We start from the raw sequence: 26,409 nt of genomic DNA, 5'->3' as shown, positions 1-26,409 counted from the left end.
GGACTCAGCATCAAGGAACTGATGGCACGTGGTAAAGAGTAAAGGAGGCATTATCAGTTGTGGGACTTGGAGTTACAGCTGGGGTTATCCTGTGTCTGTGAAACTGGAGGTGTCATTTAAGTCATTTCACCTGTTTTCTCATCTGTACGAAAAAGAATTGGACTAGATAGTTTCTAATGTCCCTGACAACTTTTCATTCTTTTCTTCTGTGTTATAGGTAGAGTCACATCAGTAGTAATTACTATTTAAACTGGTTTCAGTAAACATGATGCTACTTGTAAATTCATTCTTTTATACAAAAGACCATAAGATATAATTGCATTGTGTTCATTACTATCAGAATGTAAGTTTTAAGGCATTAGGGCCTAACTCACCCACTGCCACAGACAATAAAAAGTGGCAACAATGTCAGATTAACTTCTAGAAATGTTTAATTCAAGTACTAAAAAATTCAGCAACGAGTTTATTGTCCTTTCTGTTTGGGGAGGAAAAGGACTAATAGACCGTAGTATGTGCTTGTGGTTGTGTGGGAACAGACAGACTTAGAGAAGCTTTGCTTTTTCTGACAAGTTAGTGACAGAAAGTAGTATGGTAGATTTCATCATGACACCCACAGTAAGGAGTGGCAAGTTGCATTCTTGTGGAAGTGGGTTAGGATCAGAACTATGGAAATGCAACATTTGTTCCTCATTCCTGTTCATTGTCTTTTTTTGTGCTCTGTGATAGTATCACCTCCTCCCCACCCTCCCCTTATTACAATCCTGATTATGGTAACCTTCCCCACAAGGAGTCACTTCATTTTTCTTTCACTCAAGGTTTCTTCTTATAACTTATTTTGAATGGCATTGACTCTCTTCCCCTCCGACACAATGATGTTTTGTTGATGTTTGACCTCTATTCTTTCATACATATATGTCTAGAAGAACAACATCAAAGTATCTACCACTTGACCATTTCCCTTTCACCTTACTTCTTCAGTAGTTTTTCTGAAAGCATCTCTCTTGTTCTTCTATTTCCATACCATGTCTATTTCATTTGTAACCTCATTAGATAAAACCTATGTGTAATTCTGTTTTGTATATCGCCTTTTATATTATTAACACTCAGGAAAATAGCGTAAGAATTTCAGTCTGCAGTGCTGTCAATCTGTCACCTTTCATGCACTACTTTAAAATTCCAAAAATGTAAATGAAGTAATTAACCTGATATGAAACAGTGACATATAATTGACTTTTTAATTAGTGAACTACTGACTTTTTTTTATATCTTTGCCATTTTATAGGATTTCATATTGGCTAAATTTGGCTATGTAACAAAAGGTGTGATGTAACAAAAATTCTGCTTCCTACCATAATAAATACTGATGCTTATTAAACATCCTGTACTGTGCTGCCTAAGTATATTTATTTTAGATTCTTACTGTTTGAATTATTTCATACTCATGAAACTAAGGCATTATTTAATGTTAGTGGAATATAGACCCCAAATCATTGACTCAACCAGTGGAATATCCTTGAAAGAAGTGCTAATGAACAGACACATGAAGGAAAATGGAATTTGAAAAAATAGCCCAGAGAATAATTCTCCTTCATTCACACATGCACCCTTCCTCAGTGTAAATTTTTCAGTGCCATCTTGCATTGGAGCTGTCATCAGATGTCTGAATGATAGGTTTCAGGGTTCTCCTCTTCCTGTTAGTAATCTGAAGTGCTACTCTAGCATTTTCCATTATGGTGTATATTGATAGAGGACGCTTAGAGCATAGTGACTATTGTTTATGGTTCCCTAGTACATGAACTCAGAAGTGCTCTTTTACTACATGTAGTATTTGTACATGTTTTCTACCTGTGAATATACAGCCATAGTCATAGAGGTAAATAGCTACTTTCATTCCAACCCCATGTTTTCTTCCATGCAATGTATATATGGTTTTGTGCAGTAAATATAATCTTTAGAAGTCCTATCTCGGTTGAACATATTTCAAACCATTTACTCCCACAGACTCATCATCTCAGAAATGTGAGATGTGCTTTCATAAGAAAAATTACTCCAACATATTGTCAGAATCATAAATTCTAAGTTAAAGGATTGTCCTACGTTTTTTAGTCAGTACAGTGTACATTGAAACAGCCTTTATAACTAGTTAGTTGAATAGAAATTTCTTCCACATCAGTATTCAGTTGACTGTTTAAGCAGGCACACAAGCTACAGGTATTTAGCATAAATTCCTAGATAGAATAGCCACCTGGAGATCCTTGTTCAAATATTTTGAAACAATGTAGGAAGCCTATGACTTACACTTATTACAGTGATGTCACTTTCCCGTTTAAAAATTGGTGTCAACTTCTTCCCAATGTTTGGCAACTCTAATCACCCACAATTTTTAAAATTTTATCATTATTTTTAAAATTTTTATTGGAGTATAGTTGCTTTACAATGTTGTGTTAGTTTCTACTGTATACAGCAAAGTGAATCAGCTATATGTATACATACATCCCCTCTATTTTAGATTGCTTTCCCATTTAGGTCACCACAGAGCATTGAGTAGAGTTCCCTGTGCTATACAGTTATCTATTTCCCTGTGCTCATTAGTTATCTATTTTATAGGTAGTATCAATAGTGAAATCAGAGCTGATGCTTTTATTTTTTATACAGCAGGTTCGTATTAGTTATCTCTTTTATACATATTAGTGTATACATGTCAAACCCAATCTCCCAATTCATCACACCACCACCACCACCCCCTGCTTTCCCCCCTTGGTGTCCATAGGTTTGTTTTCTAACATCTGTGTCTCTATTTCTGCCTTGAAAACTGGTTCATCTGTACCATTTTTCTAGATTCCACATATATGCATTAATATTCGATATCAGTTTTTCTCTTTCTGACTTACTTCACTCTGTATGACAGTCTCTAGGTCCATCCACATCTCTACAAATGACCCAATTTAGTTCCTTTTTATGGCTGAGTAATATTCCATTGTATATATGTACCACATCTTCTTTATCCATTTGTCTGTTGATGGGCATTTAGGTTGCTTCCATGACCTGGCTATTGTAAATAGTGCTGCAGTGAACATTGGGGTGCATGTATCTTTTTGCATTATGGTTTTCTCTGGGTATATGCCCAGCAGTGGGTTTGCTGGGTCATATGGTAATTCTATTTTTAGCTTTTTAAGGAACCTCCATACTATTCTCCATAGTGGCTGTATCAATTTACATTCCCACCAACGGTGCAAGAGGGTTCCCTTTTCTCCACACTCTCTCCAGCATTTATTGTTTGTAGATTTTCTGATAATGCCCATTCTAACTGGTGTGAGGTGATACCTCATTGTAGTTTTGATTTGCATTTCTCTAATAATTAGTGATGTTGAACAGCTTTTCATGTGTTTCTTGGCCATCTGTATGTCTTCCTTGGAGAAATGTCTATTTAGGTTTTCTGCCCATTTTTGGATTGGGTTGTTTGTTTTTTTAATATTGAGCTGCATGAAATGTTTATATATTTTGAAGATTGATCCTTTGTCCATTGATTCATTTGCAAATATTTTCTCCCATTCTGAGGGTTGTCTTTTCGTCTTGTTTATAGTTTCCTTTGCTGTGCAAAAGCTTTTAAGTTTCATTAGGTCCCATTTGTTTATTTTTGTTTTTATTTGCCTAACTCTAGGAGGTGGGTCAAAAAAAGATCTTGCTGTGATTTATGTCAAAGAGTGTTCTTCCTCTGTTTTCCTCTAAGAGTTTTATAGTGTCTGGTCTTACATTTAGGTCTTTAATCCATTTTTAGATTATTTTTGTGTATGGTGTTAGGGAGTGTTCTAATTTCATTCTGTTACATGTAGCTGTCCAGTTTTCCCAGCACCACTCATTAAAGAGACTGTCTTTTCTCCACTGTATATCCTTGCCTCCTTTGTCATAGATTAGTTGACCGTATGTGCGGGGTTTATCTCTGGGCTTTCTATCCTGTTCCATTGATCTGTATTTCTGTTTTTGTGCCAGTATCATATTGTCTTGATTACTGTGGCTTTGGAATATAGTCTGAAGTCAGGGAGTCTGATTCCTTATAGTTTTCTGAGTACAGGTCTTTTACCTCCATAGGTAGGTTTATTCCTAGATATTTTGTTGTTGTTGTTGCAATGGTGAATGGGATTGTTTCCTTAATTTCTCTTTCTGATCTTTCATTGTTAGTGTGTAGGAATTCAGGAGATTTCTGTGCATTAATTTTGTATCCTGCAACTTTACCAAATTCATTGATTGGCTCTAGTAGTTTTTTTGTAGTATCTTTGTCAGGGTGACGGTGGCCTCATAGAATGAGTTTGGGAGTTTCCTTCCTCTGAAATTTTTTGGAAGAATTTGAGAAAGATGGGTGTTAGCTCTTCTCTAAATGTTTGGTAGAATTTGCTTGTGAAGCCATCTGGTCCTGGACTTTTGTTTGTTGGAAGATTTTTAATCACAGTTTCAATTTCATTACTTGTGATTGGTCTGTTCATATTTTCTATTTCTTCCTGGTTCAGTCTTGGAACGTTATACCTTTCTAAGAATTTGTCCATTTCTTCCACGTTGTCCATTTTATTGGCACAGAGTTGCCTGTAGTAGTCTCTTATGATGCTTTGTATTTCTGTGGTGTCTTTTGTAACTTCTCCTTTTTCATTTCTATTTTTATTGATTTGAGTCTTCTCCCTCTTTTTCTTGATGAGTCTGGCTAAAGGTTTATCAATTTTGCTTATCTTCTCAAAGAACCAGCTTTCAGCTTTATTGATCTTTGCTATTGTTTTCTTTGTTTCTACTTCATTTATTTCTGCTTTGATCTTTATGATTTCTTTCCTTCTACTAACTTTGGGTTTTGTTTGTTCTTCTTTCTCTAGTTTCTTTAGGTGAAAGGTTAGATTGTTTATTTGAGATTTTTCTTGTTTCTTGAGGTAGGATTGTATAGCTATAAACTTCCCTCTTAGAACTGCTTTTGCTGCATCCCATAAGTTTTAGATCATTGTGTTTTCATTTTCATTTGTCTCTAGGTATTTTCTGATTTCCTCTTTGATTTCTACAGTGATCTCTTGGTTATTTAGTAATGTATTGTTTAGCCTCCATGTGTTTGTGTTTTTTACATTTTTTCCCTGTAATTTATTTCTAATCTCATAGCCTTGTGGTTGCAAAAGATGCTTGATATGGCTTCAATTTTCTTAAATTTACCAAGGCTTAACTTGTGACCCAAGATGTGATCTATCATGGAGAATGTTCCGTGTGCACTTGAGAAGAAAGTGTAGTCTGCTGTTTTCGGATGGAATGTCCTAAAAATATCAATTAAATCTATCTGGTCTATTGTGTCATTTAAAGCTTGTGTTTCCTCATTAATTTTCTGTCTGGATGATCTGTCCATTGGTGTGAGTGAGGTGTTAAAGTCCCCCACGATTATTGTGTTACTGTCAATTTCCTCTTTTATAGCTGTTAACACTTGCCTTATGTACTGAGGGACTCCTATGTTGGGTGTATATATATATATTTATAATTGTTATATCTTCTTCTTGGATTGATCCCTTGATCATTATGTAGTGTCCTTTCTTGTCCCTTGTAACATTCTTTATTTTAAAGTCTATTTTATCTGATATGAGTATTGCTACTCCAGCTTTATTTTGATTTCCATTTGCATGGAATATCTTTTTCCACCCCCTCACTTTCAGTCCGTATGTGTCCCTAGGTCTGAAGTAGGTCTCTTGTAGACAGCATATATATGGGTCTTGTTTTTGTATCCATTCAGCGAGTCTGTGTCTTTTGCTTGGAGCATTTAATCCATTCACATTTAAGTTAATTACTGATATGTATGTTACTATTACCATTTTCTGAATTGTTTTGGGTTTGTTTTTGTAGGTCCTTTTCTTCTCTTGTGTTTCCCACTTAGAGAAGTTCCTTTAGCATTTGTTGTAGAGCTGGTTTGGTGGTGCTGAATTCTCTTAGCTTTTGCTTGTCTGTAAAGCTTTTGATTTCTCCATCAAATCTGCATGAGATCCTTGCTGGGTACAGTAATCTTGGTTATAGGTTCCTCCCTTTCATCACTTTAAATATATCATGCCATTCCCTTCTGGCTTGCAGAGTTTCTGCTAAGAAATCAGCTGTTAACCTTATGGGAGTTCCCTTATATGTTATTGGTCATTTTTACCTTGTTGTTTTTAATAATTTCTCTTTGCCTTTAATTTTTGTCAGTTTGATTACTATGTGTCTTGGCATGTTTCTCCTTGGGTTTATCCTGCCTGGGACTCTTTGTGCTTCCTGGACTTGGATGACTATTTCCTTTCCCACGTTAGGAAAGTTTTTGACTATAATCTCTTCAAATATTTTCCTGGATCCTTTCTCTCTCTCTCCTCCTTTTGGACCCCTGTAATGCGAATGTTGGTGCATTTAATGTTGTCCCAGAGGTCTCTTAGGCTGTCTTCATTTCTCTTCATTCTTTTTTCTTTATTCAGTTCTGCGGCAGTGAATTCCACCATTCTGTCTTCCAGGTCACTTATCCATTCTTCTGCCTCAGTTATTCTGCAATTGATTCCTTCTAGTGTATTTTTCATTTCAGTTATTGTATTGTTCATCTCTGTTTGTTCTTTAATTCTTCTAGGTGTTTGTTCTTTAATTCTTCTATGTCTTTGTTAAACATTTCTTGCATCTTCTCGATCTTTGCCTACATTCTTTTTCCAATGTCCTGGATCATCTTCACTATCATTATTCTGAATTCTTTTTCTGGAACATTGCCTAGCTCCACTTCATTTAATTGTTTTTCTGGGGTTTTATCTTGTTCCTTCATCTGGTACATAGTCCTCTGCCTTTTCGTTTTGTCTACCTTTCTGTGAATGTAGTTTCCATTCCACACGCTGCAGGATTGTAGTTCTTCTTGCTTCTACTGTCTTGTAGCCTGAAGTTAAAGCTGATTTCTCAAGGCCTGTGCTTTCCTATGGAATCAATCTTGTTGTCTTGTAGTTCAGAGACCCATTCAGTGGGCAGGGCTTGGGGACTGCTGATGTGTCCATGGCGGCCAGGCTGAGGCTCCTCTTCAGGAGGGAACTGCTGGGTAGGCACAGAGGGCACCTGCACCTTCAGACATGAGCTTAGGTGGAGTAGCAGGAGGTTTGGGAGCTGGAGCAGTCCATTCACCCTGAAATTCCTCCTTGGTCATAGCCTTTCCATCAGTGGCCTGCTCTTTCTTTTCTGTCTCTTCAGTGTCTCAGTGGAATGTCTAATAACCCACAGTTGATTAACACATTCTCTTTTAAAAACATTTTGGTGGTCTTACTTTACTATGTCAATGGGTCAATGCCTACGCTAGAATCTAAAAGTAAGACTCCCCCAACATATGCAAATAAGACCAGTGCCACACCATTTCTACATAAACCTGAGACTACATTTGAAGAAATATGATCAAATGAAGATTAACCTGAATTTCTAGAGACAAAAACTCAGAAATGTCTGAGGGTATAGTGTAAGTGAGATCTGGAAAAGAATCAAAATCACAAATGTCTTTAGTCCCAAAATTTATATAACTCATTGCTTATTTTCCTTTTATTATAGAAAATAAAGGCTGAGATCTGAAAAGCTAACATAGCTACTTTTATGGTGAAATCCTTCTGCCCATGCTCACCTTGCCTTTTTCCCTCCCAATACTACCAGGTGTGAGTTTATCATAGCAGACATTAAGTAGTGATGATTGCATTTTTTATTTGAAGTTTGGAGTTATTTTGTAACTCCATTCAGGTTTGAAATCACAAGTATACCTTGCTTTATCTGACATATACAATTCATTAGAAATTCAGAAAATCAAATTATTTCCCAGTAGATTTATAGGATAACTTTTGCAATTTGTGATTTTGATTTCTCTATGGTTTTCAATTTTCAATGCTTCTGTGTCTTTTAATTGTGTGTTTTTCCCTTTATAATCTTTAGTTAGGGCATATTGCAAAATTTGATGAGATAGATAATACAACATCAGAATGTGAGACCTAAAATGTAAGATAAATGTACTTGATCTCATAGATATCAGTTAAATCATCATGTAAGCTTGAGTACACAAATATGACAATAGAGTACTAGACATATTGGAAGGATAATTTAGATTTGAATCGACAAGGCTAATGCTTAATTTTAATTCTGGCCTGTGGTGGCCATTGTGACATACTGCTTAGTAGCTCCTTCAATAAAGGAGTTGTTGCCCCAAGTCCTGGGAGTGCTTTCAGCAGATAGCCTTCAGCTGTCTGCCTCTTGAGGAATTTCCTTGGCTGCTGTGGGGATCCATATTCAAAGACAGAACAGTGTGGGAGATTAAGGGCGGAGCCATCTGGGCCCAACTTGGGATGACTGAAGGATCATTCTAGGTCCAGAGCTCCCCTGGGGTTATGCAAGGTTGTCTGGGACCTGCATCTTACGTTGACTTCTCTCTGCCCATTCTTGCTTTGTTCCCCTCCCTTCCTCAGATGTTGATCCTAAGGGCACTCCTTTGTAACACCCTGCATGCTAAATTCCGTCTCAGAGTCTGTTCCCTGGGGAACCCAACCTATGGTCTATTTCTAAATATGCCAAACCAGACGTTGCTGTAACTTCCTAACCATCACTTTCCCTGATCTATTCCATTTTGTAAATAGCGCCTCCATTCATTCCACAAATAATTTTTGAGCACCTACTATGTGCCAGTCACTGTGTAGGGAAAGAGATGTGGTGTTGACCCAGCAAATATGATCCTCCCCTCTGGGAGCCTACATTTCAGTGGGGAAGAAAGATAGTGAACAAATCATTACCAGTATAATAAGTATTTCAGCTGGTTAAATGTAGGGTATTATATACAGATAGCCATGGTATAAAGACACGGGATTTAGAATTAATAGGTTTAGCTGAGCCACATACTAAGTGTGTGAATATGGGCAAGTCACTTTCTCTAAGCATCACTTTCCTCATCTATAAAACAGATCCATAATCCCTCAACTACCAATCTATTTTAAAAGAAATTGTTCTATCTAAAGAGGTAGTCTCTATATAAATACTCAGAATATTAAGGTCTCTACAGAATTTATCTGAACCTGGCTTCCTTCCTGAATTATGAGTTCTTCCCAAAGGTCAAAAATCAACCTAATGGTAAAAATGTATTACCTAGAACAGTTGATAAATTAGAATATCACTCCCCCTGTTTATGCCAAGTAACAGAATATGCAGCCTTTAAAATATGTTGAAAACAATACTGATAATTGGAACCTGAATTTTTTATAAAAATATTGTTAAATTTGTAGAATAACTTTGAAAACTTTAATGAAATTTCAGATGCACCAACGTCTATGTGGAAATTCAACGTAGAGGTTTTTTTCCCAGGTTTAGCGAGGTATAATTGACAATTAAATTTTGTGTATATTTAAGGTGTACAACCTGATGACCCTAGTATCTGTATACATTGTGAAATATTCAACCACAGCCAAGCCAATCAACATATCCATCACCTCACACCTAAGGTAAAGGCTTTTAAGAGAAATTTGTTAAATAACATGATCTCCTGTACTCAGTTATCTACTATGTATCTTTGTGGCAGGAAATTGTATCCCTTTATCTTTCTTTTTCCCAGACCTAAAGAAACTGCTATGCTTTCAAACTTAAGTATATTAACATTCTCCCAGCTGAATGTGTATGCCTGCCCCTGCCAAACCTATAATATACCAAAGTATTTATAGTATATACCAATTACCAAAGGCTCATAAGTGATTTTTCAACTTAGTATCGTGAACATGCTTACTACCTATTTGCATCAGAAACATTTCTTGGTGTGTAGTACATTTATAAGTTTTTAAAAAGTTTTCTCATTTTTCCATTTAAGACTGTGTATTGTCATCATTTAAACATCTCCTTTGCTAAGCCTGCCTTAGTGTTTTGGACTGGCAGTGTTTTTAGTCCTTACTTATACTTTTATGATATATCCACTTCATATATATTCATTGTAATTTTCAAATCTGTGTTTTATAATATCTTGCCAACTTATGGTCAGTCTTCTAACATTACATAATAAAACATTTTAATCAAATAAGTCACCTTGATGAAGTCTTACACTGGCTTTTTAATCTGTGGCCTCTTTTATTTTTTCTTATAATTAACTTGCTGTTTTCTGGAGTAATAAAGTAAGTTTCTCATACTGTGGCTTTTTTTCTCACATCATGTGTTTTTGTAAGGCACTGGTCTTCTTTCCCAACTCCCAGATTGTCAGTCACTTAATATTTGTTTTGTTTTGTTTTGTTTTGTTTTTTCTTTTTCTTTTCAACCTACCTTCCACATGCTTTTTTGTTGTTGAAGGAGTCTGCACGTGGCAGCATGGTCTAGGCAGGAAAGGAAAAGGAAGTTATTACTGCTCTCTTCTGGCCGCCTGCAATAATAAATCATAACTTGCCATTCCCTAACTGGTGGCTGGAGACTTATCTTCATAAATGCATGTGACCCAAGAAGTTTCAGTTTACATACCCTATCCCTTGGGGTTCTTGCCTGTAGAGAGCCTTTTCCTTCCTGAAATTAGACAAAGGTTGTAAGAATTGAAGCTAGGGCTTCAAAGCACAGGAAAAGAGAATGTTGTCTTATCCTGTTGTTACAGTGGAGCTCCAGCTGGCCATGTTTACCTACCCAGGGTGTGAGGCTGCATGTCCATCTGTGAGGGGCCGCACAGCGCTGAGGCTTGCCCTTAAGTTTGGAACTTAGGAACTTTGGGAAATATTTCTTGTATGTTTTTCTACATGGTTACTTTTTTAGTGACAACTCTCTAGGTTTAGGTATATCCTTAAATTGCTAAGCATTGAGCACAAAGATTTACTCATTTGCTAGACTGACATTTAACTTCTGTATTATACATTCAGTGACCATATAATTTACTGTCCAAACCAAAACACTTTTAACTGTGAAAGGGGACATTATTAATAACTATAGCAGGTCAACAGGCGTAAACCAGGACTGTCTTGGACTATCTGAAATGTGTGATTATCCTATTTCTACCTAATTCTTTCCTTTGAAAACATTTAAGCAAGCCCGAATCACTTTACATAGTGGAGAAAGTTGGGGTGGAGGTGGGTGTAGTAACTGTATGACACTTCTTAACTGCTACCCTATCAGCACAAATGTTGATGTCACTGAAGAGTACATAGATAACCATATCTAAAAGGAAGGATACCTTTTAGAAATTAAAAATGAATGTCAAGGTAGTAATAATAGTAGCTGACAGTATTGATTGCTTACATGCCTTATTTATCCTTCAGCCACCCTATGAAGTGACTCCCACTTTTGTTATTCTTATAATTAGTTTTGATTAATAATATATTTGTTATTATTCCTGTTTTTGTATTATAATGATTAACCAAAAATAAAAATGTTACGGACATCTTATTCCAAAGCCTATGTGTGTTTTAACTACAACACTATACTGCCTTCCTCTGGACATACTTCATATCTCTGTGATTACCTTTTTAAAAATATAGTCAGCTACACTCCCTTTTATGCAAAAAACAGCTGTAAAGAGACTCTCTGTCTGCCAGCTTGGCACTGCTGAGCCATGGCTACGTGCTTTGTAGCCAGCCCAGTAATTCTGAAAGGGTTTGCTGGTGCCCAGAAAGTGAGGTTGCCACAGTACGGCTTCAACAATTGTTTTAGCATGGTGCTATTACTGGTCTAGTATTCTGATTACAGGACTTTAAACAGACGCAATAATCAGCTCTTTCTACTCCTCAGACAGGTGATTTTAGAATTATTGAACCACATACTCTAAGGAAAAAGCAGCCCTTCATAAATTTTTTTCCTTTATGGATATATGACCCTTTAAAAAATAACATTGTCATTAAATGCATTCTAAATTAAGCTTCTGTTACCTTCTACATTGAGAAAGGAGAATGCACTAGTTTACACATAAGGCGTAGTTTACATTATATGTTTTTATGGGATCCTCTACTATAATTGTGTACTGTGTGTCAGGTGCTCTGCAAGTTGCTTTATGTTTAGTTCATGTCATCTCACAATAACTCTATGACTTAGTTTATTTATTATCTCCCTTTTACATGTGATGAAATAGAGACACTGAAAAACTTGAAATAATTAACTCAAGGTGTTACTACCAGAAGTGGCAGAGCAGGGATTTGAACCCAGGGAATCTGACTCCAAGGTCCTTGAATCTAACCACCGCACTCCTTATGAAGACTGCTTACTTGAAAGCTTCTACTTTTGAAGGAGGAAAAAAAAAAAAAGTGAATGCAGATGAGAAGTGTGAACTGTAACATGTGAGAGCTGAGTGTCATACTTGTCTGAATTTCCGGCTGGGCAGTTTAGTCTTCCTATTTCATCTACCAAAGTGTATACGTATTTCATTATAATCACTAGAGGTGCTTCAAGAGCCTTGAGTAACAGAACCAAAGTTTTAATGTTGCAGCAAAGGTATTTGTTCTGTGGGTGGTATGCTATTGGGATAGTCTTGTACAAAAGAATCTTCAGGAAGATGTTAACAGAAAAGACTCTACCAAACCCACTGGCAGCTGATTAGTCATCTTGGCCCAGGGCACGTTTTTAACACGGTAGGCCTGATAGCACAGAGGACAGTGCACCACTCACTAGGGAACTTACAGGGAGAACTGTAAAATGATGGGAGAGGCTTGTGGTAAAATACCAGAGTTTGTCGAACCACATAAAGACTTCACTCAAGTAGAAGCACTGAGTGTAATTATAATCTGCATAACGAAAATGTGAAAAGGCTTTTCATACTTTCCAAACTTTGGAACAACTTAATCTGAAATCTTAACTTGAGAAGCTCTAGAGGGAGCTAATCTATTTATATTCATATGTATTTTTTTAAAGACATCTCAAATCTCAACCGTGCTATTAACCAGACTAAGGATTCATTCATGCTCATACAGTAGTAATGATCTTCAAATTTATAAACGTACAGTAGTGTCGGATCTTCATCTGAAGGAAACATGGGTTATTTGATTTTCTTTGAGAATATTCTTTCCTGTACAAGTGATTCACATGCTGTAACCCTCACAGTACATATGTGTAACACATGTCAGAATTTAAAAAGAAAGTAATGGCTTTTGCTGATGAAAGAGTTTTAAAATATTTCCCTCAAAAACATGTTTAAAATATATATGCAAATATAAATATGGATCTACATGCACATATATACATCCCTACCCCTAAGCCACACTGGCTCTTTCGGGAGGTCTCCTCGGACTTTAAGATATAAGACATATTTATTCTGAGTGCCTGTGGCTGCTGGGTCACAAATATGGGAAAATAAAATTATCTGTTTCTTCTTTTAGGTTAGGGTGAAGACAACCCAGTTCAGGGTTCATTTCTTTTTCAGGTTGGGAGTATTGAATCTAGTATTAGGTTGGATTTGTAATTTCCAGAATCCAAGGCCCTGGAGTAGAGACACGAACCTACCCCCACAGATTTCATGGTAGAGCATCCCTATAACATCAACATTTCCCTGCCTTCAAAAGCTTATCTTCTAAGCTAAGACAAATGGACAGCAACTTTTTCATTTGATTTAGTGGAAATAAAAGAGTCTTTATGTTTTCCTTTGCTAAAAGTACCTCACGGTAGAGTTCTAGAAGAAATGAAACCCACAGAAAAGTTAAACAGTTTGTAGGTACAAAAAGGGAATTAAGGAACTTTTGGGGTGACATGAAGTATTTGAATTGGGCCAGGTACTTATGAAGATAGTAAGCAGATACATCATTTGAGGGCATTGAAGAAAGCACGGTGAGGGAGGTTAGGTGGACAGAAAAGGCTTACCTGATTTCTGGGGAGAGATGGTAGCAGCCCTGTGGAAGGACCATATCCACGGAGGGGAGCAAAGGTAGCTGCCACTGACTGGCCCTCTCATTCCGCCCTTCTGGTCCTCTGGTCTCCATCTTGCCAAATACTCTTACACTCAGATAAGCTGTCTTATCTTGTTATAGTTACTTAATGTTTAAAATCTTACTCTTACTCTGGAAGAAAAAAAATAATAGGTATTTTTTTCTCTCATTTTCAACCCCATCAGAAATTTTAATAATAAGATGAGCCTGCATACAGACGGTATATGTTTTTACTGTTCAAAGTACTTGATATTTATTGGGTTAATTTTGTCAGACTGGGAGCAGGCAGTACAATGAAGGAAAGAGCAGATTAACTGTGTATAAGCTAAGGTGAAAAGACATTATAACAAAAATGGAATAGATGAACAGAATTAGGAAGGGGAAAGAAAAATATCAGGTGACAGCATCAAATTTTTGTATTAATTCTCAAATCATCAATATGATTTATATAAATATTTAACTTTCCCTGTTATCCTATACATCATTTGTTGTAGAACTATAGTAATAATTTTTAATGCTGTTGATAGTATGATTTTGCTCATGGCTGATTTCTCTTAGCATGATTTTCAGAATTTCAACATTCTTTACTGATTTGGATTTGGATTTTTTTTTTTTTTTTTTTTTTTTTTTTGCGGTACTCGGGCCTCTCACTTTTGTGGCCTCTCCGTTGCGGAGCACAGGCTCCAGACGCGCAGGCTCAGCGGCCATGGTTCACGGGCCCAGCCGCTCCGCGGCATGTGGGATCTTCCCAGACCAGGGCACGAACCCGTGTCCCCTGCATCGGCAGGCGGACTCTCAACCACTGCGCCACCAGGGAAGCTCGGATTTGGATTTTTTTAAACCATTCTTTTAAATGTACAAGTCAATGAAATATTGTATATATGAAAATGGAATTAATCAAATGAGTTTATTTATATAAGAGTGTAATAGTATATTACTGAGAAATAGACCCCATGTGATACAAATGAAAGAACACAAGACATAAAGTCATGGTCAAGTCAGAGCTGTGTCACTTTACATGGCCACAGATATAGAGTCATATCTGTGTGGCCTTTAACCAGTTTCAAAGCTTCAGTTTCCTCCTCTGAAATGGGGAAAATGATACAAGGTTTATATACACTTCAGTATTATTTCAGAGTGAAGTGAGATTGACTATGTATTCATTTTGAAATGTATGAAGTGCTACTCAGATAGAAACAAATATTATATACACAAAGAAAAGCAAACAGTATTTTAATTTTACCATACATTAAGTAAGCCATGAAACTTTAGGATGTTGATGTCTGGGTTATCACATTTTTTTTTTCACTTTTATTTAACTCAATACCATACTGCCATACTGAAGACATTTTAACAAAAAAAATAATGCCATCTTTCTTTTCTGAAAGATTGGTATTGAGATCACAAACTCTTACCATTTTTAGAAATTAAGATCCCTCTAAGAATCTAATGAAAGCTAAGCATCCTCTCCCAGAAAAATATTCATATCACATACAGACAGAATTTTGCAAAGAATTTCAAAGGTGTTCATATCCATGAATCCTAATAAAAACCACATCTCCACCTTAGATTGACATATAGTAGGACTTCGGTCATATGGCTTCTTTCCTTTCAGATTTCTGGGTTTTCCAGACTATCATGGTCTTCTACTGTGGACTTTTAAAGAAGTTGTTTTCCTGCCCAGCTATGCCTCCACCCATTCCTTGCTTTAGCTGTGTTCCATCTAAGGTCTGTCTCTTAAACAGTCTTGATTCCTGTGTTCAGTCTACCCCCCCCCCACTGCCATTCTCCAGCATTTTTTGTCACTGCTCATTCGTAGTGGAAGCAGTAAGGGAGAGAATAGGAGCTAGGAACCACACCAACAGATGCAAGAAGCAGAGGCTTTGGACGGAAATGGCAGTTGCAAGTAGTTCCAGTACTACCAGTTGCAGCATGGCCAAAGAGGAAAATAGTCTGAAAAACTAAAATGTTAAGATTTTCACTGATTTAAAATTCTACTAATCCTAAACAGTCAAATATTTGAAATATTTTTGTTACTGGGTTCATTTGTAAACAGCTCTTGATTGAGATCCTCTGGAATTTGACCATTCCCCTCCTCTAGTAATATAATATGGAAGGAAGTGCTCTTTAAACTGTAAAGAACCATAACAATGTAAGGGAGTATCATGCTGGATGATTAATGTGGTTTGATGTGATGTGAAGAAAAGTTACAGATCATCACCATCCATTGTGTGAAATGTCAGCCAGATGAACAAACAGACCAAAGTTTTTTCGCTCTGGTAGTCAGTCTATCAACTGTATATTTTTCCAGGTTTGTAGAATTTTAATCCCCAGATTTTCTACTTTTGCACTAAATCCTCAGCCTTTTCAACTCTTAATTTTATATCATTTCACAAATGGTCCTCAATATCTAGTACCTTCAGACACTACCACCTTAAATTTAAGTCAGCATGTGTCAACAATAACCAAAACAAAATTCAGCACAAATATTTATAAATGCGGACATATTCTTAGACTACTGGAAGAGTGTGGTGTTCTTATTTAGTAACTTCAACAACAGTCTTCCTAGATCTCTAAGTGTTCCTGTTTAGAAAATGAGAATAAGGACATATAAGTTCTTCATGAGCCAGGTGGATTCACTGTTGTGGAATTTGGGGGTTTATTATCCAATGTCAGTTTAAATTTCTATATTCTAGTGCCATTGTAATCCAATGAGAATCTATTTTTAAAATAAAATCTAGAAGGAGGTAGTAAACTGCTTAATAATGAACGTGAAGTATTGAATTAGAGTATTATTTTATGCTTTTAAAAATATTAGTGGTACTGCCAGGTGAATTTTTGCAGTAATATTATGGTGTTCATAACCAACATTGATTTTAAGATTTGCACATTACATGAGCAGAAACCACAAGGCACAAAGATTTAAGGTGCAGGAATGCTGCTGAGGCAGCATTAACAGTGAATTAGATTCCCATTAGGTACTGTTTAGTGAAAGGGGATGTGCATATGCAGGGTTTAAAGAAATTTAGGAGAGAGACATTTTTAATTCAGAATGCCAACAGGCATCATTTGGTATCAGAAGTGTGGCTTGCATTGTTTTCTGTGTGAGCTTTCATCACCATTCAGAATTCTCCCTTTTTTTTAATGCAGTAATGTATTTTTGATAGACAATAAATTAATAGTAAATGATAGAGAAATTGCTCTTTTTTAGAGGGAGAAAAGACATTTGATGCAAAGAAAGAGTGAAGGCATGGCTATAAAATTCAAGGCTACTAGATACTGTATTGAAACTAAATTTTTTATTAAGCTTTCTTATATTTGTTGTGTCAAGTCAGTTACTAGTGTTAGTAGAGTTAGAATGTTTATGATTCTTTTAATCTAGAACTACCATTTCTCAGTTTCTTTATTTTGCAGACCACTGATGAATTCTTCCATTTCTTCAAGCCAAGTGGCTCTTTTTTTAAGTTTTAGAACAATTTAATTTTATAGAAATAAACATTCTATAGAAACAAGTTAAAATGTAATCATTTTTCAGCCTAAAAGAAAGCAAAATGACATTGATAATCTTGGAAGAGAAAGATCTTTGTGGTCATTTAAAACACAAAGGAATTACAAGGCCTTGGTGAAGAGCAGGCTAGTTAAATTGGAAAAGTCAAAGACATCTTTCTTTACTGATGTGCCGTCTACTAAAAATTAGCAGAAGTTAGTCCTAAGTAGCTAACAGTGAACCCCTGGTACAACTCCCTGAAGCACTGAAATAGGACATGGTGGAAGAAACTTATAAAAAAAGCCCTCAGGGATTCCTCTTTTTTTCCCCTGTGATGCCTTTAATCCTTGAATTGTCAAACCACGTGGAAAATAATAGAGCTGCACAGTTCTAAGACTTAAGTGGTATTGTCTTTTGCAAAGAAAATATTAGGTCTTTTCACACCTCTGTACAAGAATAAGGCATGTGTTCAGTGTAGAAAAGAGTAAATTTGAACAAGAGATGCATATTGCTTTTTCATTTTTAATATATTACTGTTATCTATGACTAAGCAGATTGCACCCAGTAGGGAAAAAAATTGTGGCCAATATTTTATTTTCCTTTTTAAAAACAGATGATTCAACGAGAAGCAGATGTGAAAAGTAAGGTGACTGCTGTGGCGTTGACAGACTCTGTTCACAATGTGTGGCATCAAGAAGCTGGCAAAACGATTCGAGAATGGATGAGAGAGGTGAGATGATTTTTTTCTGTGCTGAGATGAATGAGTGTGAGCCTTTATATCTTGAGCAGCCCCACTAACTTATATCACCTCCCACCGCCAAATTCCCTTTCTGGAGGCAGAAAGAGGGAATAGAGAAAACTAGACATGGTTGAAATAATAATAGGAAACCCTTCTGAAGAAAGACTACTTTTTTGAAAGCCCTCCTCCCATTTTTCTTTTTCTTTTTTCTTTTTTTGGCTTTCTATAGAATATCCCCTTTTTCTTTTTCTTTCTTTTTTTTTTTTTGGCTTTCTATAGAATATATGTATGCATAGGGTATATAGTAGGAACTTTGGCTGAATAAGGTCATGATCTGTTAGGAGGTTATTATTCCCTGATTTTTAATTTTGGTATTTAGCATTGGTACTGCTTAATTACAAGAAACAAGCCCAATATACATTGTCTCATTCTTTTCTTCAGAAGTGGTCGATATGTGCCCCTCTTAAATGGATGGCTCTCTGCTGCCAGTAGGGGGAGAAGAAGTGAAAAGCTGAAATAGTGTTTTGCAGACCCTTGAGCTAGGAGAAACCCAGGGGCTGGTCATGGTCCAGCCTCAGGCTAAGAAAGCTTTTTCACGCTTCCTAAGGGCTTGTGAACCTGAGAATTTACAAGGACTCATTGAACATGCTCCCATTTTTCAAACAACTTTCAGCTCATTATTTCCTTGATTCCTATTACAGATATATAGCTGAAATTTCTTTTTTACTTATATTCACCTTCCTGATATTATAAGCAATGACATTAGCCACGCCATGCTTTAGCAATTGTTTAATCAAATCAATACTTATATTTATATATATGAATGAGCTGGTTGACCTTCCTGATTTTCTTCCAGTTTTTTTTTTTTTAATAGAATACCCAGGTATTTATTCAGCTGACCTCTCACCATAGATACAGTAACTTCTGCCAGTCCTCATGGTGCACCATAAGGACCAGAGAGTTAATGTTTGAAAAGAGTTTTGAATAAACAGAAAGAAACAGAAAGATTATATATATAATATATATATATTATATATATAATCCCCTAGTGGTGTTATCATATCACCAATCTGTTTTCACTGTTGTTATTCTCCATTAGAAAAAGTATTTTCATCATGCAGAAGTCCAAAATATTTTTACTCCTCATAATGAACATATAAAGGTGGGTTTTTTTAATCTATTCTAACACCCAGGTGTTTTCTGACCACATTGCTTTTCTCCTTTCTCCTTTCACAATTTAGCTACATCCTTAATTTTCATTACCAAGGACCTAAATTCTTCCAAGAGAAATTTTGTGTATTTTATGACTATACTTTCTTATGCAGTTTATCGGTCCAAATGGATACATAAACAACTCCCAGTATTATATAACTAGTAAGGTTTATAAATGATCTGTTGGTACCTTTTTCCCCCACACACAGCCAATATAGAATTTAAGGCTTATCCCAAACAAGAAGCATCCCTGTTTATCATGTTTTTTGATTGCGAGTTCTTCATGTCTCATTCCAGGTGACAAATATAACAGAATTTATTTAGATTTACTTTTTAAGTATTTCTAAGATTGGATTAGGCATCCCCTAAAAATCAGCATATATTAATCTGTGCATTTTTTCATCTGACTGAAATAGGCAGTAATTGAATTTATCTTAATTTTGTCAAAGCTGTCAATAATTTTTTTGCAGACATAGCATTTATAAAATTTTTGAAAATTTTATAGAATTTGATAAATGACCTAGTTCTTTCAATTCCCTTGATTATGCCTTAGGCATAAAGAAGCGTGAAGAGTTTTGTGTTATGACGTACCAAAATTCAAACCCCAGGTCAATCATTTACCTAACTGTGTAGTCCTGGGCAAGTTTCTTAATATCTTTGAGATTCAATTTTCTCATCTATAAAATATAATACCTATCTTATAAACATGACTGGGAAAAAATGCATGTAAGGAAACAGCACAGTTGTTGGCACTTTAAAGAAGTTCAGTAAATCACAGCTATTATTATTGTTACCTTTTCACCCCAAATAATATAAGATAGATGAACACTGTTCTCCTTTTGTTTCATGAATTATTTGCATATTCAAAATATCTTACAAAAGAGAAGTAATTCAGAACAAGGAGTCAGGAGAACTGAGTATTGATAATGATGCTGGCTTAGTCACTCACTAGGTAAAACAGTAATTAAGGAGCTAGCGTGAACTACCTGGGTCTACCAGGTACTCTGCCAAGGCTTACTGTCTTTAGAAAGCCACTCTGCCTTTCTGGGCCTGTTTCATAATTGTGAACTAGACATAACAGTTCCGATTTCATCTATTTCATGAATTATTGTGAGAATCAAAGGTGATAACCAAGAGGAAAACCCCTTGAAAACCAAATGGTACTACATAAAGAAATCAACTGTATTATTGTGGAAAACACTATAAGATCCCAGAGATAAAAATGATTAGATCATTGTTGATGGGGCTTTGAAATCATCCCTGCTCAGAGCTCTCCACTGAAACAAGAGCAAAAAAAGGGATATCTTTCAGATATCCTTTCAGGAACTCACCTAAATGTGTGATCCCCTAGTGGAGAATTCAGTGTGGTTTAGCAAGGTTAGAGTCCAGGATCTCCCAACACGCAGGATGAAACAGCGTCCCCTCTTCTTTCTCCTTTTCAGTCCTTGTGCACTCTGCAAGACTCTGTGAAATACTGAAGAGCAAGCAAGCCTGGATTCAGCGATTAGAAAGGGCAGTTGTCTTGAGCACAGGTGTTGGGAGAAGCCGTGGCAGGGCAACCTTTGTGCCCTCCACCGCCCACTGCCCTACCACCTCGCTGACTCCAGCTCCATTTAAAGTCAGCTCAAAAACTGAGAGAGCTTGCAGATATCCCCGCCAAGAAAAACACCTCAGCTGAACTGGCACGTTATCCATAAAAACACCAGTCTGGTTGTAGATGAAGCCTCAGTGCTTTTGGCCTCTTGATGATTGGCTCCATTATTTCACCAGATTGGCTCCATTATTTCACCAAACACTGCTTTAAAATGTGGAAGTAAGATAATGGTACAAATTGCCTAGTCATTCTTGTTGTACTACAAATTAGTAAAGCTGTTTGTTGTTTTACAAACATGTTTAAATTAATATGGTAAAGTTGCTGATGTTAAGTATTCATTTACTATAGAAAGCTGATTTTTTAAAAGTAGCACAGTGAAAGAAGGTTAAGTACTGTATTCTTGTATTAATTGTATAACTTTAAAATAACAATTTCTTTTAAAGAAAGAAGGTCAAAGAGGGCTACTATGGCAATGATTCCAAGCGAAATATACTCCCAACCAAAAGACCAAGCCTACATACTAAGCCAGCCTCATGAGAAGAGGTAGAAAGTAACCAAAGGCAGCTCCTGAAAGGAACTTCTTACCTCAGGCTCCAGGCCTGTAAAGTCTGAGTGAACAAGGATGAACCCACTTAACCTAAGAAGGACATTATGCTAAGTGAAATAAGCTAGACACAGAAGGAAAAATACTACACGATATCACTTATATGTGGAATCTTAGAAAGTTGAGTACACAGAAGCAGAGAGTAGGATCGTGGTTACCAGTGTCAGGCAGGTGGGGAAACAGGGAGATGTTGGTCAAAGATTGCAGTGGTATAGAATGCACAAGTCTAGAGACCTAATGTACAGCATGATGACTATATTTAATAATACTGTTTTGAATACTGGAAATTTGCTAAGAGAATGGATTTCAGGCTCTTTCGCCACACACACTGAAAAATGCTAGCTATGTAAAGGAAAACATGTTAATTGGCTTGACTGTAGTTATTTCACTATGTATATGTATATTAAATCATCATGTTGTACTTAAATATATAGTTTTTATTAAAAAAAATAATGGCTGAGTGGGTGAATGTCATTTCCTGACATACCCCTGGCCTCTGAAAGTCTCCAGCCAAGCCAGATGTATGGTTCTACATGATAGTCATGAACCCTTAGCCATCAGCATTCAGTTCTGAGTGTCAGTCCTGGAAACACAACCTGATAAGTAGTAGTTGTTCTTGTCTGAGGAGGACACAATGCCTTCCATATTAAGCATCAACCTCTAGACACTGATGATTTATAACTCATAAAAATGAATAAATATCTACGCTCAACCAGGGCAACATGCATCTCCAAATACTTCCAAATATCTTGTACAGGAATACCTAGTACCTACTTTTCTCTTTAAACATAATATATTAAGTTGTAAAGTTTTTATAAAATGTTTTGATTCATTTCATATCTACACTGAAATATTGTCAACCTTGGTTTAAATAGTCACTCAGCACTGTTTTGGCCTATAGGCACTTCTAGTTTATACTAACAGCTCCCAAACTTTTGGATTTCACGAAGAAGGCAATTTACAACCACAAAAACCTAAAGTTTTAATTTTAACTTTAAAGTCATAATTTCAGAGTAAAAGACCTTTAAAGTTGAAAACACTTAACTTTAAGACACTCACTGTATTGCCTTTTTTTCTCTTATTCCCTCAGACCCAGAGAAATTGTAGTTACAGGATCCATCCCAATCTGCTGGCTCTGGCCAAGGGCTTCTTTCTCTCTGCTTGTTGGTCGGGATGAGGCAGGGCTGCATCTGAGGCTCAAGCATGGCTCTGTTGGTACCTCTAGTCCAGCATGCCTTGTTGTCTGCTCAGGGCAACTGAGAATAAGATCTCTGAGGTCTGGGAACACGCTCCAGCATGATCTGGGTTTAGATAGGGCCTTCCTAGTGGGCTGCTTCTGTCGTCATCCAAAACACTTAGCTAGTGTTCATCTCAACTGAAGAACTGGGATAGGGTGCAAATTGGGGCATTGAGAAGAGGGATAAAATAAGCATTAGAAAAACAGTGAAAAGAGATTTGGTTTCTAAACTATAAAAACACATCTCAGAATAGGGGGTTCCATTTGATAAGATGGAATTTCAGATAGATTGAATTCATATGTAATGGCTGTATGTCTTTCTCGTATTTCCTTCTTTACATATATTTCCCAGTTTGTTTACATTATTTTGTTTCATTATACTCTATCATATGGCAAACATATTTTTAGCTTGTTTTGTCCTTTTCTCTCTCTCTCTTTCCCAGTGGGATAGAAATGTCACACAAACATGCACACACCATACGTATGCGTCAACTTATGGTATCAAACCTTTACAATTCTATACCAGTACTTTGTCATTGCAGAGAACTTTTGGACACATTTACTTTAATTATAGGATGTTTGTTTTCTACCCTACTTTTATGAGAGATCAAAGCCTAAACATGTGCCTAGATAAAAACTGAAATTTCAGGATCATAAAATGTAAACCTGTATTTTGTTTTAAATATTTGAGTTAAAGGTGACCTGGATAAAATCCATTTTGTTCAGCTTTTAATGTCAATGATGAGTTAGAAAATGACTAATCGCCTTAATACTATAATGTACCATCACTGTTACTAATACTGGAAATATCCTATAAGACATAGTTTTACATATGTGAAGTGTAAGTGAACAGTATTAAGACTGACATATCACCTGGGTAATAGCCGACTTTCATCAGATTTGGAGGTACTACTAGGATGAATAATAATTAAAATATATACCTAATCGCTGCCTGTCTGTCGGTAGAGCTAATTGCTGTCATTGAAAAGACTAAATTGTTTAAGAAAAAGAGAGAGAAAGAGAAAGTCATTCTTCATTGAAGCTATCTCCCTGTATCATTGGAAACCTATTTTTAGTACCTATAGAAGTCATGATTTTTGAATTTATTAGGGATTGTGATGAATGATAAAACAAATCATCCATTTACATATCTTGACACTGCTTTGGAGAATACTCATTTCTTACAAGCAAGTGTCACACTGTATATAAAAGCTGGCTAATTGTGTGCTAATCTTCTGCATTATCTAGAACTCTCTGAGGTGGTATTCTATCAATAGTAATATTAATTTTATTTATTTCAAATGTACGAAATATCTTCTAAAACCCTATTTCTTTTATAATTTCTTCTCCCTTACATTGTATAATTTTGCATTCAGCTGCTAATTAAGATTAGGAGTGAAAATTATAGAATACATATCCACTTTAAACCCTCAAGCTTTTATAATACATGAAGATAGTAATATTTTACCCATTTTAAATGTAAAAAGAGAGAAAGCAAAGCAGTTAAGAACATTACTAGATGTTGTGTTTGTTTTCATGTTTTTTTTTTTTCCGCACAGTTCAATAGTTTCATTGATCTACTGTTTCTTACAAAAATCTGCCATGCTTTGTGAACTTCACTTTCTAATCTCATACAGCAACCCTTCCTTTATGTTATTCCTGCTCTCCCTGGTCCCAGAACAGTAGGGTTGCCTTGACAAATCTATTCAAAAGCCATTCCTCGGCCTTTATTGGTGGGGACTGGGGCCTTTGAAATTCTCTCCTCACTGCAACACAGCTGACATCTTCTTCCAGACAGAATGAATTAAGGAAATACAATAAGACACTTGATCTACCAGTCAAGGATCTTTCCACAGTGAGGACGGATTCCATGGTGCACAACCAGGACAGCAAGCATCTAAAAATACACAATACATGCTTGTTTACCAGAATAGCAATCAGCGATTTTTCCAATATGATTGATAGGATGATTTCTTTTAAAATAAAATCTGTCTGGAAATTCATTGTGTTTGTGTGTGTGTCTGTCTGCGTGTGTGTGTGTGTGTGTGTGTGTGTGTGTGCACGTGTGTATGTTGGAAATTTTTTTAAAGCCATATGAGGTTAATCACATTTTTAAAGCCAGACTTCAAATACACACTTAAAATGTATGGAAGGAATATAGATTATTTTTATTTCATCTGTCTGAGTTGTAAATCATCATTATCTTAGAGGTTTATTCTTAATATTGAAGCCTTTGTGTCCTCAGACACACAGCTACAATTCACCAGGTTGTGTTTCTTTTGAACTGTTTGATACAGCCTTCATTGAACCAAGTTGAAGTAAAAATTAAATGATAGTGTATTTATATGGGCCAGATTTTGAGGAGTAATTGCAAAATTTATTTCCTCTAGTATTACAAAGACAAAGAATATAGTTTTAAAATATCACTATTCTTTCACATGTTCAAATTAATATTTATTTCCATCTAAAAGTTAAAAATAGATACCCTTTTCAATTTCCTTTAATTAAAATCCTAGCCTTCTCTTATGAGTATATTGCATCATAGTTCACAGAAGGTTACATGTCTTCTTAATATCAGGACAGATAACTTGCTGAATTGTAGAAGATGAACTCTTTTCCACAGTCATATTGGTCATGAATAATTACTGACTGTTTACATAAGAGAATTTTTTACAGAGTATGGAAAATAGAGTATACTTACAGTGGTTGATTGTATAGGATAAATTAATCTCTACAGCCTAACAAGTTGGTCTTGCCTTAAATTATGTTTCAACAGAACATTGTCTCTATTACATTGCAGAACTGTTGTAATTGGGTCTCTAGCTCAGAACCGTTAGACACATCAGTGGAGTCCATGCTGCCTGACTGTCCCCGAGTCTCAGCAGGTATGTGTTTGATGAGAGATGTATAGAGTGCTTTTTATTAAGGTGAAAAAATATGCTAATGAAATGTGGAATTCTATTTTGTGAATTAAGCATGTTGTTCTGCCTTGAATCTTTGAATGAATTATTGGTAACATACAGCATGGGTCTGACCTACTACCAGAAGTGCATTAAGTAGCTGAAGAGGCTTACCATCCAACTCTGTAAAGATGAATAGGTGAAACAACGTGAGAGTAATTTAGACAGTTGCTGTTGAAGCTTAGGGAGATTAGATGTACATAAATTGAAAATTAGGACAAGGACTGGATCGCTGTACAGGATCTCAGAGTATTTGTCTCTGATTGATTACCAATTCAGTGATCCAATAGGCAGTCAAGACTGTGAGTTCAGAGAAGAGACATTGCTGTGGCCTAGAGTCTAGAGAAGTTTTTCATGTAAAAGATTTTGGCTGGACCTTGTGTGTTAGATAGGACTTGGATTATAGGAGGACATGCAGGGTGGTATTCTAGGCAAAAGAAATAGAGCAGTATAAGGAGTAAGGGCTGGAACGGATCAGAAGATACTCATAGGGGGCAAAGACAAGACTGGCCTGTCCACTGAAAGAAAAGAGGTAGCGGGGTGAGCACCTGAGGAAGCAGGCGAGCTCCAGACAGTTGAAGAGTGGCATTGATTTCCATCCTAAAAGGTGGGTTGCTTTAGTCTCTAATCTCTAGGTAAGAGGAAAGAGTGACATTTTTCATTACTTTCTCATTTTGACTTTCACAATTTTGATAGTAAACACAAACTGAGCAGTGGTGTCTGGTTATGTTACAGAACAGAAATGGG

General features: G+C 36.2%; 1 protein-coding gene across 6 annotated transcripts in view; it reads left to right on the top strand.

Annotated features, from left to right (window-relative positions):
• ARB2A (ARB2 cotranscriptional regulator A) overlaps positions 1 to 26,409 on the top strand; it is a 428,163-nt gene that overhangs the window by 261,001 nt on the left and 140,753 nt on the right. For all 6 annotated transcript variants that reach the window (XM_060143277.1, XM_060143278.1, XM_060143273.1 and 3 more), the window contains 2 exons: positions 17,930 to 18,046; positions 25,503 to 25,587. In XM_060143277.1, the coding sequence (XP_059999260.1) occupies positions 17,930 to 18,046; positions 25,503 to 25,587 (202 nt within the window). The remainder of the gene's footprint in view (positions 1 to 17,929; positions 18,047 to 25,502; positions 25,588 to 26,409) is intronic.

Source organism: Lagenorhynchus albirostris, chromosome 3 (assembly GCF_949774975.1).
Source record: "Lagenorhynchus albirostris chromosome 3, mLagAlb1.1, whole genome shotgun sequence".
Classification (NCBI taxonomy): domain Eukaryota; kingdom Metazoa; phylum Chordata; class Mammalia; order Artiodactyla; family Delphinidae; genus Lagenorhynchus; species Lagenorhynchus albirostris.
The sequence above is the reverse complement of the archived record's forward strand: the minus strand, read 5'-3'. Positions and strand labels throughout refer to the sequence as shown.